The sequence below is a fragment of the Rhipicephalus sanguineus genome, chromosome 2, assembly GCF_013339695.2.
Source record: "Rhipicephalus sanguineus isolate Rsan-2018 chromosome 2, BIME_Rsan_1.4, whole genome shotgun sequence".
In the NCBI taxonomy this organism is placed as follows: domain Eukaryota; kingdom Metazoa; phylum Arthropoda; class Arachnida; order Ixodida; family Ixodidae; genus Rhipicephalus; species Rhipicephalus sanguineus.
This window is the reverse complement of record NC_051177.1, coordinates 574,194-591,218: the sequence shown is the minus strand read 5'-3', so window position 1 is coordinate 591,218 and position 17,025 is coordinate 574,194. Positions and strand designations below refer to the sequence as shown.

At 47.3% G+C, this 17,025-nt stretch overlaps 1 protein-coding gene across 3 annotated transcripts in view; it reads left to right on the top strand.

Annotated features, from left to right (window-relative positions):
• LOC119382331 (la-related protein 1) overlaps nucleotides 1-13,553 on the top strand; it is a 169,922-nt gene extending 156,369 nt beyond the window's left edge. For 2 of the 3 annotated variants that reach the window (XM_049412176.1, XM_049412174.1), the window contains one exon: nucleotides 13,482-13,553. In XM_049412176.1, the coding sequence (XP_049268133.1) occupies nucleotides 13,482-13,538 (57 nt within the window). In that variant the 3' untranslated portion in view covers nucleotides 13,539-13,553. Of the gene's footprint in view, nucleotides 1-4,230; nucleotides 4,415-13,481 lie in introns of those variants that run through there. The other variant, XM_049412175.1, reaches the window with a different exon arrangement.
• The last annotated feature ends 3,472 nt before the right edge of the window (nucleotides 13,554-17,025 follow it).

Genomic DNA, 17,025 nt, shown 5'->3' with positions numbered 1-17,025 from the left:
GTCACGGCTCAGGAGGGCTAAGGTCATGGTCAGTCAGTGAGCAAACCTCGCGGAAAACTAGGTTCGCCGTGGAACGGCTATCAACAAAGACTATTCCGTCCTCGGTGGGTCAGAGCCTCAGGTCGTTCCACCAAGTTCATTGTCAACATCCTGAGCAAGATGGACGAAAAGATTTTGCATTGTCTGCAGTCAGACTACTAACCGCGAACATAATTGTTTTGCAGCGATAAAGCGACATGCTACAAGCAAAAGGCACATTGAGGCCACAAAGCAGCACCGGAATTCAGCAGGTGTAGTGAAAACTCCAAAGACCTGCATATCAGACGTATTTGGACTTCACAAAAATTGCAACCCAGTCCGATCCAGGCTTTTTGCGAACCCACAGTAAACCAATTTAGGAGGCGTTGATGTAAACGTAACCGGCTGATACGAATTCGTGAAATTCCCCAGCCGAATTCCGCTGTGTCGAATGGGCCGAAATTTGGATGTTCCGAACACTTTTCCGCGTCGCGGCGGGTGATAAGAACTTTGGTACCGAATCAATCGAGCGACGGTCAAGAGCAGAATGCTGTTAGCTTCGGAAGTACGCGCGCGACCAGCGCGCACACTGTCAGAACTCTGGTTATCGTTTGCCACAACGGCTGTGGGCGAAACCGCGGTCGCTTTTGACACTATCATGTATGGCGACGACGAAACTGACGGGACGCCGAAATTGCACGCGCGTCCAACGCCCACCCAGTCTAAGCGACGCTGCTTCCCGTAAACGCCACGGACAAAACCGCGGCAGATGCGATTATAGATAGCAACAAACGACGTAGTTTTGAAAAGTTTTGAAGGCACGTGCGCGGCCAGCGCACGCGGATTGAAAACGGAACTACCGTTTGCCGCAGCCGCCGCGCACGAAACCACGGTCGCTATCAACGCGATCATCGATAGCGACTACGAGCCACGAAGCTACGCGGCTAACGTAGCGGTAGATTAAAGGCTATATAGTCGTTAAAAAAAGGCACGAAGCAGTGGCGTAACTGGGGGAGGGGTCACACCGCCCCCTCCCCCCCGAAAAATTTTATTTTGCTATGGCATACACAGCCCAAAATGACACTTGACCACATCTGCCTGCCCGTCCCCCACTTCAAATCAAGGAGGTGCCACCCCCCACCCCTCCCCAAAAATTTCGGCCAGGACCCCAATAAAGTTTACCATACCATATATGCCCCAGGCACGAAGCCTTTCGGCGTTCGTGTCGATCTTCGCTTGTCACTAACAGCAGGAGCATAGCCAGAAATTTTTTTTCGGGGGGGGGGGGGGGGTGTTCAACCATACTTTATGTATGTTCGTGGCGTGCGTTTGTATGTGTGCGTGTATATATACGCAAGCAAAACTGAAAAATTTCGAGGGGGGTTTGAACACCCCCAAACCCCCCTTACTATGCCCCTGGTCACTATGGTGGAGTGGACTTCACCTAGTTTTCAGTTGGCCTCATGTGAAGCTTTGACGTACGCTTTCGCGACAGCCAGCTGCGCCGTCCCTTATTGGTCCGTTCACGTGTGTCCCAGAAAGGCGTATGCGAGTTCTTTTGACGGAAATAAATGTTTTGTGCGTATATCGTGGTTTGAAAACAGATTTTGCTAGTTTTTTGATGATACGAAATTTTGGGCAATACGAATATTGTCGCTCCCCCTTCAGATTCTATCACTGAGATTCTACTGTAGTTGCGAAACCCTACCTGCGTTGTTTGTTTGACCACACTAAGCCATTATAAGACTGCAACGCCAATGTTTATGCTTACGGGACCGTTAGGTGATCCAGTGGTGTTATGCAGACACCCATTATTGGACAGAACTTTTTATTTCAAAAGAGTTCCTCCTTATTTGGCTGTTTTCCTTCACACGGTTCATTTTTCCACTTTGCAGTGAGCTTTTAGCTGGGAGCAGGGAAAACAGCTCCAAAAGCTGTTTTCCCTGCTCCCAAACGCGTTTATGGCTGCTCCAAAAGCCCTTTTACCTGCTCCAAAACGCACTTTTTGCTGCTCCAAAAACCTGCTCCAAAACAGCTTCAGTCAATCACATCACTGATTATATGATATTTAGGAGATGTTGGTGCTTCTGTATAGCACCGGCTACTCCTTTTCACTGATGATAGGATATGTGAAAAGAACAGCAATGAAAAAAAAATATTTCATAAACAACAGCTAGGCAAAAAAAGGTATTGGTGTTTCATATATCGGATTGCTACCGCACGCATGCGATGGGAGCCATGCATGCATCTGCGACATATATCGGTTGAGGATGGCTTAGATCCATCACCACGATGTGTTCGGTAGGCACCGAGAACTCCACTGATCTGATGAGAAAATAAAATAAGCAATCTGCATCGCTGCGCCTAGTACACACATACTGTGTTCCAAGTAGGGAGGCCGGCTTCGGCCTGACGCTCGTTCGCGTGGTGGCTCGATCGCCACAAGCACTCGTTTAAAACAAGCAATAATATTGATTATTCGGTGACTATCACGGAATATTGGAGCTAAACGTTTTTCTAAGGCACCTTTTGGGAAAAGCTGGCTTTTCTGGAACCACAAAACAAGGCCAAACAGCAGCTCCGATCATGTCTCAAACTTCGTCGTCCAAAAAGAACCAGCTTCGTAAACTAATGCGCTTGATACGCTAGCAAGGTTAACACAAAAATGAAACCTAATGCACTGTGCGGCTATGCCTGCGCAGTCATCCCGTTGAGCTGAAACAAAACTGATTCCCCCTCCTTGCGAACTGCGTAACCCTTGGTCAAAAAGTGGCCCTTCCCAAAGAAAGCAGCAAGTATGCACCTTAATTCGTGCGTCCACTAAATCAAGCGACCTGCATTTTCATGGTTAAATCTCATGATCAACGTCTCGCACGCACGTACAATCACGTAGAGCCACGGGACTAGGCCGACTAGGCTAGGTGCATCTCGCTTGGAATTTCCTAGGGACAGCACCAAAAAGTGGTCTGGCAACGCGTGTATGTTTTGGTGGCTTTTTAGTCGCTCCCCCGGCGGCGGGCGAGGAGAATGGAGGCGGAAACGCGCGTGCGGAGGAGAGTGTCGTTACTTTCCTAGATCAAGGGGCTTTGTCGGAATGCATTGCTGCATGCAGCCGTGTCACGCCGGGCTGAATGATAGTGAGGTGGAGGCTGCGCGGAATTAGGAGCAGATTGTGTCGCCACAGAAGTACAGTTGTTAGATCACGCCTGTCCTGTGTCCGGGTTCGCAGCAGTCCTTGAAACCTTCGAACCCTGGAATTTTCAAATAGCATTTTCAAGGCCTTAAAAACCCTTAAATTTTTGTAGGTCCTTAATGTCCTTGAATTTTGTCAATACAGTTTTCTTGAGCCAATTTTTAGCAGTTGCTCTTTGGATAGTTCTGTGCGAATAGTCGAGCACATATTAAATTTGTCGAATTCGCTGTGTCATTGATTTAAAATGTGAAAGTATTTAAAAATAACGAATATTTTTTTAAGCCTTCATTAAGCGTTCCCGTGTGACAGCATGCGAATGACTCTAGTGGTGAAGTGCGCTCCCTCAAAGTGCACTTAAGCTGGCCCTTGTGATAGGGGTAGAACTCGTGCCGCTGTACAATGTTATGCGGTGAAGTGTGCTAAGTGGGGGAAAAGGCAGCCTAAGATTTTGTATGCGCGCTAAAATTACTACGAGCACAGCTATGATAGTCGGCGTGTAAAAGCTCTACCGCAGTCATTCAGAGCTGTCACAGTTTTATATGACGTTACTGCAGCACTGAAACCAGGAAATACACATGCGTGCGTTTGTCGCCCCCACCCTCCCCCTCTCTCATTTTGCAAATCTCCCGAGGTCCCTAGGTATGCTGGCGCATTTCCTGTGTGCTTGAGCCGCTATCGTCGGCAGCCCTCGCGCGTAGAGCATACTATGCGCGGAACAGAGTTATCGATTTGGACTTTTTATGGAACCTCATGGTGATGACAGAAAATGCGCCTGAGATATATTAAAACTGGGAAACAAAATATGCCTGCACAAGGAGAGGGTGATTGGATCAAGGTGGTACATTGTATATGCGTCCTAGTTTGCTTTTATCTCGATCGTCTTTGTTTCCTGCGGTCAAAGTGAGCAACTGTAATAGTTTTTAATGGCAGTTTATACTATAACTTGTCCTTTGTGGCTCATAGAGTGAGAAATACTTGCTAATAATGACACTTTCATTAGTATCTCACTTATATTGCAGGTGGAGAGACCGCCGCGTCAACGCACCGGAGCCTTGTGAGACATTACTGTGTGCCTTGTAGGCTCAGCCTGGCATTGCCAGGCTGCAAGCCTTCTTTTCTTGGGTGGTAGAGCCTTTTTGCACTTTGCCATTGTATAAAATACCCTTGCTGAGAAGAATAAATGCCTGTTTTAGTATTTACAAACATTTAATTCTTCTGCATCCAATGCATGGACCGATTTTTCTAAGAACATGCATTTAGAGCAACGTCAGTGAATGGGAGGACAGATGGATTGATGAAAATAAAATGGAATCCGCTCGGGAGATGCCTTTGTTTAGTGATGGTGGCGTAAAGAATGTAGAGAGAGGGTGCCCTCTCTAGCATACATTAGGGCTGGTATGTGGCGAAACCGTGCTTCTTGATTTCTTGGTCAGCCCAAACTACTATTGTTCGCAGGTCAGTAGACACTGAGACAATATGTGGTCAGAATTTCAGTGCCTAAAATTCGGCATGGGAACATTTAGCAAGGAACACTGTGTTGGCCTTGTCCATAAGCTTGGTTTACACGTGGGAAAGTGCAGGTGTGATCATTCACTTTCACTTGCTCTTCCTAAGTGTCAGCCACACCGGAGCCCCACTGTTACGTTCCTGGGTGCTGCGTATTCCTGGCTGTTACGTTGTTTTCGGCCGGCTCCGGCATAGCTCCCGTAGGATCCCGTGCATTGGGAACCGCGCTGTTACGCCGCAACTGTGGGACCATTGCCGCATTGTACGTTGCAAACAGACTTTTCACGTGGCTTGGCTTGGTTCGCGTTGTGGCTTGACGATTGAATTGGCCGCCAGAAGCGGTGAGGGTGACATATGTAATGAAATGTTATGTCCTGCCACTAGAAACACGACATCCGAGATGTATATTTTTCATCTAGACATTTCGTCTCTGACGTGTTTGGGTGCTAAAAATTGGTTTTGACGCATTCAGCAAAGCTACGCACTGAGTCATCCTGTTTGCGCTGCCAGCGGCTTCATCGGCCTTAAAAGCGCTGGATTTGTTGCGGAGATTTGCGCGCAGTGACGACGCCGAGAGCTACGTGGCAGTGCTGGTGCTTGTGCTGATAGGACATGAGAAAATACGCCAGGCGAAGCTGCATGATTTCTTCAAGCGAAAGGTTTGAAATGAAATTGTGTGCTTCTCATCACTACTACAATTTCTCATTTTTCTCGCGTTTCTCGGATCTTGCGTTTTATTTTCACGGTCCCGTGAAAAACGTATCAGTGGGGTTGTACCGTACTTGCATCCGAACCAAGCTATAAGCTAATTTAAAAAACGCACAGTCTGTACCCCACTGCGGGCTGCATGCGGTGCTTCCAGCTCGGTGATAGTAAGGCACCATCGTGCATTTATTTATACCGCGTGCCCTGGCTACCTTTAGCCAAATTTTGAAGATATGACAGCGTGACCAATTGCACGGAATAAGCTGCACTTTATGTTCTGCTTAAATGTTCTTATGGTCTGCGATTTTTTATACAGCCTTAGAGACCAACTCCGGTGATTTTTATTGCGATAGCAATTATATGGACACTCCTGGCGGGTTTCTGCCGTCGCCGTCATGTTCCGTATATGTATATGTATGTATATACAGTCGAACCCGCTTACAACGATACCAGTTTTAACGATATATCGGTTATAACAATGAGAAGCTGCTGCACCGTCAGCTTTTGTTTGTTTTCTATGGTGAAATAACCACAGCGCTTGTGCGTGTCGCATTCTCCTGTCTTTCGTCCCTGAAGTTCGCGCTATTTAGCTGTTCAAATGGAGTACCAACTAGCCCAAACACGCACCTTGCTAAGATGAAATAACCCGCTTACAGCAATTCCCGCATGCCGCATTATCGGTTGTAACAATGAATTCTGGCAGTTTGGTGTCCGTTATGAAAGGTAATGGAACGCGAAATCTTGAAAAAAAAAACATGGCTGATCCCTCCGTCATAGGAATCGGTATAACACGAAAGTGAAACGTGTCTTCACAGAAGTAGTGCTTATTGTGTAGTGATATATGAGAGCTTGTACAATGTCTATTCGTGTTTGACAGCTATAGCACCGTTTGATGTGGATGCACCCATGTTGACAGCATGTCTCTATCGCGACGACTAACGCCCATGATCATGATTAAACCGTTGTGGTAGCTGACGGTGTGAACATATATTTGGACACAGCGAATCGTGAATCCCGCGTAAGGATGATATCAACAAGCTCATAATCGACACTGGTACCCGGTATGCACTTCTTCAAAGCGTCGTCAATTAAGGAGAGAAACGGCACGGTGTGCGCTTTCTAGTAATGGGTGGCCGACGCCTGTGCTCATGCATGCATAACACACACTGCGCTCCAGCAACACGGGAGGTAGAGGTTCGTAGCCTGAGCCGCAAACGCGTGCGTCCCGCTGGCCTCTGTCTCGCAGGCGCTGCTCTCGCTCCACCAAGGCACGACATTCGCCCGTCGAAATCGCGTCCTTTCTGCAACGCGTATTGCAGCAGTTTTGTTAGTCGGTGCTCTCGCAATTGAAGCAGTCGGCGGCGGAGAAATCCCGTTGGTGCACGTGGAAGCTGCACTACTCCGATGAGCCGACGCACGCTAACACGCAAGTCAAAGGGAAAGAACGTAACTGCGTCAAGGGTGCCTCGGCGACGCCAGCGCGGCCAGTCTACCTCTCTGGTATCGAGACGCTTTAACCATGACCTCCGATATCGCGTGCAATCTCGGAGTAAGCGCTAGTAAGTGTCGATCGTGAAGCATTACTTCTTTTCACTTCTCACAGACGGCGGCAGCGCCCCGCTCAGCCCGCCGCGAAAGAGAATGTGTGAAAGATATAAGGCGCGTTCTCGCCGTGTCTAACATCTCCCGAGTTAGCTTAGTCGATAGGGCGTCGGGCGCTTGCCGTCGCGGCCGCAACGTCGTGGGTTCGATTCCCAGCGGGGTATCTTTTTCTTGGTTTTCTTTGTCCCCCGTTGGCGTCCATTTTATCAACGTCATATCCGTGACGGATGTACTTCGTGGACCCCGGCATAAAACACTTCCGTGTTAAAACAGAAAACAAAAAATTCAAACCGCTGAACCCTCGCCCACAACCCCAACGTCCCCCAGCGCCCCTTCGGATTCAAGGAGCACCGATTTTTGGGCTAGTTGGTTTTCCATCGCACAAACAAGGACAGGTGACGACAACAGAAGCGCTTACTTCCAACTGACATTTCGAAAAAGCATAATATGAACCCTTCTTTTTTTTCATGACGTCGCAAAATCGTAATGCTGATATTACGTGCGGAGAAACTGTTTCTTTAGACGACAAGATAATGGAAGGTGCGCTTACGCATGAGTGACCCGCCTTCGGATTCACGGTATGGTTCGCCGCATAGCGGTATGGCATTGCGGCAAAGCTGAATTTTGGAATTCGCTACGGCGCGGGAGCGCTGGTGGCTTCTGTTAATGCACTTTCGGACATGCAATTTGAGTAGAAAGTTGACTTTGAAGAGTCCGGAACTTTAGACGTCATACATTGGCTCATGGGGGCGGTCCTGTGAAAGCGTCTGAATTTTCAAGCATATCCCAAAATTCGGCGGCTTTGTCATCATGTCGCTATTTTACTTTTTTTTTCGCGCAACCCTTTTATAGCAAATAGCAGTTGTAACAATGAAATTTTCGTGGCACTTGAGTATTTATAAGTGGGTTTGACAATTAAAGCCAGAGAAGAAAATAAATCAGAAAAAATTTCCGAAGCGCGCCATTAGGATTCGAACCGCGTAAGACAAGTTTGCCCCCTTTATCGCCTAGCATACAAGACTGTTCGCATACTCGCCAAATACAAGGGAATTACAACTACATTGTGCAATGATGAAGCGCACTTATCAAAACTTTGGCATGTGTAACAATGGCGAAACCCACTCCTGCCCTTCTAGAAAACGGCACACGGGTTGGCAAAAATATTCTAGCACACTTCTGCATCCGCATGGTCAAAGGCATTTCGGGTTTGCCATATGCTATGCAGGCCCAGGGGCATAACTAGGTCAGACCTAACCATTTTGCCACGCTCCGTACGTTCTTTAGAATAGACCCTTCTCGAAGAAGCGAGCGCCGTACAGCAAGCTAGTGTGCTGCCATCATGAGGGCACCACAGCAGACAACGCAGGCTTCGTGCCAGTGCTTGACATTTCAGCACCGCCGAATCCTGAACTGTCATCGTTTTTCATAGAGGAGGCATCTTGAAATGGTCCAAAGGGGCTGCCACCGTCGAGGATATTGGGACGAGAATAGCAAAAAGGTAAGCGATTAAACTTGAATAACAAACGCACGTGCTTTCTCTCCGTACGCAAAGTGAAACGGACGTGCGGCTTTTTGTAAACGCGCTGCAGATTAAATGACCGTGCCTATTTCACAGCGCCATGCTTAGTCTTCTTTTTAAGAATGAATAGTCTTCTGCCCGCATGCGGTGGATTGCGATAGGTTGTGCGGAAATGCTGTGGCGGTTCGTTAGGCCAGCGAGAAAAATAAAAAGACAGTTGCGTATTTCGTAACGACAGTGCGGCAGCATTTTTCATCCTAACGCGTGGCGTCCGGAAAATAGTTGCACGGTATGGCTGGCGGCAGACAGGATTTTCACCGCGTGCTGTTGCATAGTTCCGCGACAGTGACGCCCTTCGTCCGCGTTGTTTGTGCGCTTACAAAGTGGCCAGAACGTCTGTTCTGTTTCATCACTAAGCTTCAGCGTAATTTTGTGTTAAGTTATAGAAGCTGCATGTTTTCAACTTGCTGTAACTCAATGGCGTTAATTATGAGCACGTGTAATTGCAATATTCAGGCTTGTTCACATGAATTTGACCACTTTTTTTTTTTTTAAATCACGGTCACATTCCACAGGTTTCCTGTCGACGAGAAGCTGCTTAAGCAGCGGATCCATGCGATTCGGTGGGACTCTGAAAAACATTTCAACATACCCAGGGGTGAAACAGCTGCGCATATTGCGCATTCTCGATACAATTCAGTTTTCCTGCTCCAAGCTGCTCCAAATGCATGAAAATCGCAAAAAATCAGCATCGAAAGCCAGAATTTCGATGCCCGCGTCAGCTTCGTTGGAAGGAAAGGCTGAGTTGAAAACATCAGAAGCGCCTGAGATACCAAGAAAATGAAGTGTTCGCAAAACGCGTACACGCGCCCAACCGTGTTCCTGTGCACCTTTCTAATGAGGGCTCCCATGATGCCGCCATGACGTCCTCTGGGTTGTTGTAAATATACGGGGCGCCCTAAAAATATTCTGCCGTGCCCCGAGAGTGCTGCTGCTTCTCGTTAGGCTGTGTCTTCTAGCGCTATCAAATGGCATGCGTAGCGGGAGTGGCTCTCAGGATCTTCGTTGTGTCTAGCGTGCTCTTCTGGTCTCAATGGTTTTCGCGTCGGCGCTGCTGCGTGGGGTCACCTACGCGCGCGTTTGCTGTGGGAGTGTTTGTATGTATATACCGCTACGACCCATACAGTGCACGGGAGAGGCATCACCCTTGTTGCATGAACGCGGCGACATCTAGCTTCCTGCATACGGCGCGTCTCCGCGATGCTCTGGCGGTTTTTCACGCCGCCAGCGGGCTCGTGCGAAGCGCCTTCGTGTCGATCCCCAATGAAAGCGCGCAGTACGCTTACAACGGCGCTATGCTCGCAGTACCGTACGCGATAGTCAGTGCGAGATAGCTTTATGAGATAGTCAATGCGGCGAGGTATTTTGGCGCCCGCGCCGCGCTCTCGAAGGTGGACCCGCACGAGGGGGCAGCGAACGGCGGTAGCGCACCTTTGTTCTCGCCTGTTCAAAGTGCGCAACAGGTTTGACGCTACGCCAGCCGCGCGGCCGAGCCGAAGGCGCTTATTTTGATGTCCTCCTTACAAACACTGACCTACAGGAAGCTCTGGAGAAGCTTGCAAAGCTAAATAAGCAGATCCACAAAAATATCAGTTTCACCACAAGTGAAGCAATGAATGCGATAGCATCAAATTGTAATATTATACGAAGTAAGGCTGGCAGCTAACACTTATGGATCTGATCTCGCGTAACTACAAAACTCTCGTGTAACAGAATACGGCTGCTCAAAGGAGAAAAGCGTTGAGATCACAGCACTTCGATGGGACAACGAGCCGTCTGTGATGCTAGCAGATAGCGCGCGCGCCCTTAAAGTCAAAGTCCACAGTTGCTGCTCGAGCGACCCCCCCCCCCCCTCGCGTTCCTTCGTGCTCCTTCAAGACCGGCGCCGCGTTTCCTCTCTGCATGAGTAGCAATCAACGGCAGGTCTGGCATGCGGTGTTATGTTATTGCATGCGCCCTCCGTGCAACGGGGATAAGTCGGCTCTTTCGATCTCTGCCTCAGCTGCGTTCGTCGCCCTCGCTCACGCGTTTTTACCTGAGGCGATTTTACCCCCCCCCCGCAAAAAAAAAAAAGTTTTACCCAAGGGTAAAACATGATGCGCGGGGGATGTTACCGATTTGGACTTTATACGGAACATGACTGTGATGTCGACGGCAAAAACCTGTTCAGAATGTCCATATAATTGCTATCGCATTCAAAGCGAAAGCAGTAATCTGCTAAATTATATCGCTGATCTTAAAAAGGCCTACTGCTAAGTAACTGCAATTCTTGTGCAATCATATTCTTTTTGTTGGTTTTTCTTTCAAATTTTTATGAAGTGAACCTAGTTTGCAGAACCTTCAATTATTTCATGCGTTTCTTACTGGAGCTAGATAGGTCGCATAGTATTTAAAGAGGTAGCTCACACCTGGCGATACTTTCAGTGTTACGTCTCTCCTAGGCCAATTTAAATATGTACTTGTCCCCCCAAGTTGCTAGAAATATGTTTTTCAAGCTCCTGAGATGACAAAAAATTCCGCTAACTGCTCCAAATCAGGGTTCTGTCCAAAAACTAAATTTTGCTGCTCCAAAAACTGCTCCCAAATCAACTTAAGCCGTCTCACCCCTGCATACCGTAAAATCTCGAGCAAGTGCCTCCCCTAGGGTGAAGGATAATCGGACAATATTTAAAGGGACACTAAAGAGCAAAACGATTATTCTCGCATTAGTAATGTAGTCTTCCACGATACCAAAAACACCACGCTTGCTGCGAGAAGACGCTTAATAAGCGAGAAAACGCGCAAAAAGAAAATACAGGTGGCGACGCCACTTTGGAATTCCCGCACCATTTGCCGTGACGTCACGTACTTTTGACAGCGCCTACTTGGGCCTACGTAGTTCCTAATCGGTTAAATCGAAGTACATTGTCCTCTGAGGGGGCCAGAGACTTGACATAACGATTTTGTGGAAATTTCGTCGAGCCAGTAGCGCCAAAATACGTTAAATGCTCTTTGAATGCTCTTTTAAATCTTTTACGTCACGAATTACAAAGTTCGGCGCGAAACTTAAAAATGAAACTTTGAACATGGTTTTCTCCTCTAATAATAAACCTATGGTGGTGAAATAAACTACACAAGAGTTCTCCGAGCACACTTTATCAATCTAAACCAATTCATTGTTTCTCTTTAGTGTCCCTTTAAGGGGTGCAAGAAGAGCCGCACGTGCTTCCTATGAAATGCGTTTTTGAATAGGGAACTGTCGTTATTAACCCTCGTCAAGCGAATCTGAATGAAGCAGTGAAAATGGCGGGAGGGTTGGCACTTTCTCGGTCATTGGCGGATATTTCAAATCTCGGCTCGGCTAGGGGCGCTTGCTTGGGATTTTGCGGTAGTAAAAACAACAGAAGTCTGCTCTAAGCACGGCAAGTGGGAGAGCACTGTTGTGAGACAACGCTGCCCCTTCCGTCTTTCCTTTAAAAGAATCGCAGCATATCGACGAAGTGAATGATAATGAAGGAGCTTGCTCCAGAGGTTAAATGCGGTAAACCACGAATCCTCTTTACATCTGCTCAATCATCATCATATAAGGAAGTGACACGAGAGTTGTGGTGTGATTGTATATACACAACATATACACAATGTTTACAATTTACATATCGATGCACTATATACACAAATTTGCATATCGATGCAGTATATACATTTTGTTCAAGAGCTTATTTACGGATCACATAAGCTCGGGGGAACGTTTTCCTTTTAGTATAATGGCTTGTGCTTGCTGTCGGCGCTGGCGTCTCTCTTCGGCCTCGCGAGTTCTCACCGCCAACGTTTAGAGAACCATCTAAGTTGCAAAATTCTTCGCGTCAGCCAACCCGTCGTGCGGCGCCTGGGGCGCGTAGATCACGTGATCACCTCCAACCAATAGCGGCGCAGTCCCCATACGAAACATATCCCCAGCCATCTTAGGGGATATGTTTCGTATACACGCCACCCGGCTAGGGTGGCTAGAAAGAATGGGGAAGTGTGAAAAGCGGCCGCGAAAACCGGTCCCCAAATCGCGTCGATGCCGCAAGGGGCGCTATTCGCAGAGGAGTGGTAGAGTCGCTTTATGCGCTTCCCGGTCTGCCCGATATAAACGTGCCCACAAGTCGTGGGAATGGAATACACTACCCCCACGCTGTACTTCGTGAACACAGTTCGGTGACTGGTTTTGCAGGCAGAATTGCGTTCGCCACCGGCTGAGATACGGGCGCAAAGGCCAGAAAGCTTGCGTGGGGCTGAGAACACTAGGTTCACACCAAACTTGCGATACTCGTTTTAGCCTGTGAGAAGTGCATAAATGAACGCCTCAAAGATCATGCCTATTGTGTACGATCGGGCACAGGGAGCAACTTAGCGGTGCATGTGAAGAATTGTAACGGTTGGGAGCCTTTGTTTCGCCAGACCTGCATTCTAGGCAGGGGAAAATCAAAGCTTGAACGCGAACTGCTTGAGGCGTACCATATCAAAAAGACTGGACACGTTTGTATTAGCGAACCTTCTGTGCATATCACAGAAAAAGAGTGGCTGTTTCTTTCAGGGTGTGACTGATTAGCGGGTGGATGATGGGCTTCATGTTGTAGCGTGTGCGCGATGAGGTGTATAAATATACGCGTATGCGGCAATAAATTGGTTGTAAGTCCGGCGATGGTGCGTGCTTGAATGTGCCTCCTTCTTCGTCCTTGGTTTTGAGTTTCGCTGGTTTCCTCGCACCTAGACCCTTATTTGCTCGATGATCTTTCGTGGTTAAGAAGTATAGAGCGTGAAGAAGTTGAGCAGAAAAATGATTTACTAAAGTACACCGACAGGATGTCCGCTATCACAGACTAGCAGAGTGAAGTATTGTTTTCATTCTTCTAGGGGCCCTGCACCTGCTCTGGCGAAAACTTTAGATGCTTCAGCAAACGCGAAAATTAACCGCCGGCGTCCGCAGCGGCGGCGTCAACACGAGGTATGTGTAAAATCATTACGTAATGACGTCACCATACGACCAAGGCTTGTGACGTCATAATGACGTCGAATAACAGGACTTCACGTGATGACGTCATCACATGACTTCGCCGATTTGTACTATCTTCGTGATCTGCCAACCGATCACGGAGGCAGTGCAAAACCAGATGAGGTGTAGAAAGCTTGCAGTGCCTCCGATCTTGGAGGCAGTGCAAAACCATCTTAGGTCCACAAAGCTTTTGAAGGGGGGGGGGGGGTGAGGAACAATACATCGGCTGAAGAAAAGGAAGACAGCTTTCGCCTTTCAGTGGTCTTAGGCAAATGCATAAGGGACCGTGAGAGTTTTTTCTCTTGTTAGAGAGTTTTAGTGCCGGGGACTCCAAGCCGCTTGCTTATGCACGCTCTTGCGTTCCAAGATCGGAGGCGTTGCAAGCTTTCTGCACGTCCCCCGGTCTTGCATTGCCTCCGTGATAGGTGGGCCGTCACAGAGTGCAAAGCGCCGATGTCATGTGATGAAGTTATCAAATGACGTAACGTAATCTGACGTGAACGTGACGTCATTGTCACGTCACAAGTTTTAAGCTGTCTATGACGTCCTGGTGACGTCCTCGCATCATTTTTTAATGCCTCCAGGATCGGAGGCGTTCCACGCTTTCGGAACCTTACCTGGTCTTGTATTGCTTCCGCGATCGGTGGACCGATCACGGAGGCTGTGCAAAGCACCGATGTCATGTGATGACAATATCAGACGACGTAACGTAATCCGACGTCAGCATGACGCCACTAACACCTCACAAATTTGAGCTATCTACGACGTCCTGATGACGTCATCACGTGATTTGGAAGGGAGGTGATATCCCGGAGCAATGGAAGCTGGCCAAAGTGATACTCATACCCAAGCCCGGTAAAGCGTCGAGTTTGGATAATCTTCGCCCCATCTCTCTCACGTCATGCGGGGGAAAGGTGGCGCAGCACGTTATCCAGAACAGAATTGCGGATTACATAGAACACAATGATATCTTTCCTCATTACTTAATTGGCTTTAGGCCGGGCCTCTCCAGCCAGTATGCTATAAAAATCATTAAGACTCAAATTTTAGATAATCATACTAGGGATACCAGGGCGATCCTGGGCTTGGATTTAAAAAAAAGCATTTGATAATGCCCGTCACGATTTTATTCTGAATGCAATCTCTGGTCTCAACCTAGGTTCCTCGTTTAAGAACTGAGATAGCTGGGCCAGTTGGTGATAATACTTGAACATGTTTAACACAGCGCAACGACGACGAGGACACAAGAGAAGAGGAGACAAACCACAGCGCTGACTCGCAACTGAATATTTTATTAGAAGACAAGAACGAAAAAAGGGGGGCACTTCAACCCTACACCCATGTGACACACAAAACCAATGAAACGGCAAGTCAGCTGACATCCTGAACAATAAAGAGCCTCACGCAGACCACGTGTACTCTCCAGCACCAGAGAAGTTAAGATATCGTGCTATCTAGAAATCTAACCTCGCTATCATGTAGGGCAATAGAAGGCACACTAATGCACTGTTCTCCCCTTTTTCTGATATTATAAGCTTAAATTATTTCTCGTGTAGTTTGATCTCGGTGTGTCGATAGCACTTCAGCCTCATGAAAGATGGGTGCGCAATGGCACTGCGCAACATGCTGGGACACATGTGAGTATACATTCCCTTGCAACGAACGCCTGTGTTCCATCAATCTAACGTTAATGCATCTACTCGTTTGGCCTATGTATACATGACCACATGAAAACGGCAAAAGATACACGATACCCTTCTTACACTGTACAAAAGGAGTCACGTGTTTGACCCCACAGCCATCTTTAACGACTCCTGACACGCGGTTCTTAAGTTGTCGTTCAACAATCCCACAAACCTTATTCAACTTATTAGGCGACGAAAAAACTACACTTACTCCAAAACGGCTGGCCACATTCTTCAAGTTGTGGGATAGTTTGTGTATGTACGGAATTACTGCTGAAGATTTCCTTTGCTGTGGACCTAGATGAGCTGTGATATTGTCTACGATTGTCTTAACTCGCTTGGTCAGTTTGTGAACAGTTTGCCGGATGATAGTGTCCGGAAAAGCGGCGTCTGTTAGCCTCGTCACCTGTTCCGAGAAGCTGGCGCCCATCTGGTGAAAACAAGACCTAAACAGTGCAGAGCGCAAATATGAAAAAGCAATACCATTCTTAATAACTTTGGAATGGCCTGAATTAAAATTTAGGAGCGGTTTTGCTGAACGAGGGCTATACTTCCAACACACACGGTCACTGTGTACTTCTAATTGGATGTCTAAAAACTGTAGGCGGTTGTTTTGAGGTAACTCATGGGTGAAATCCAAGCCAAGACCACATTTTTGGAAAACATGGATGACGTCAGGCACTATTCGTTCAAAAATGGATGCCTGAACAAAGACAAGGAAATCGTCAACATATCTAATTATTTTGAACGCTAGGCCGTTGAGACACTCCTGAACAGAACTATCTATCCTTCCTAGAAAAATGTTACTTAACACAGGAGCAACTTGTGAGCCTATGCACACACCAGAACGTTGTAAGTAAAGGCTACCTCCCCATTCAACAAATGTTGAATTCAAGTAGAAAGAAAGAATCTCCAGAAAACTGTTAACAGAAATACCTGCAGTGTTACAAAAGCTCGCTTCGTCATTACCTTCCGTTATGCATAGTCTGACACTTTTCATCAGCTCATCATGCGGGATACTATAATACAGGTCACAAACATCAATACTAAACACATTACAGGAGCCACGGTTGGATCTATCCAAAAATTCCACAAGTTCATCAGAATTACGTACTGCGAAGGGATCATTAATTTGTAGCGCCTGTAAATTCTTTTTCAGGTAGGCCGATACACTACTTTGCCACGTATCTCTTTCCGTAATAATTGCTCGGAACGGAATCCCTGGTTTGTGCGTCTTTGCAGCAAAAAATAAATCTATATGCAACGCCTTCGCTTTCTTCACCGATGCAACTGTAAATTCCAGATTATGTTTCTGAAGAATAGCAATAGCCCTTTCCTTCACTTTGGAAGCCTTTTTGTCCGTTTGTTTAAAATTCTTATTTACAGCTGCCCATGCTTTTTCCTGGAAGATATCCCCTGGAGCAGCAACAAAGAAACCTTCCTTATCAGAAGTTAAAATATGAAGACCCTTATTCACAGCATAATTGACTAATGGTTTAACTGGGTTTTTCAATGCACTGTTATCGGTAGTCCTGCCTAATACATCCTGCCATACATGTTGGTCACACAATTTACGCAGATGATATCACCATTTGGTGTACGGGAGGTAGCGATGGCGCTGTAGAGGCTGCCCTACAGGAGGCAATCGACACTACCGAGCGCTTTCTGGAGGGCACAGGTCTTTCCTGCTCCCCGGAGAAGTCTGAACTTCTCCTGTATA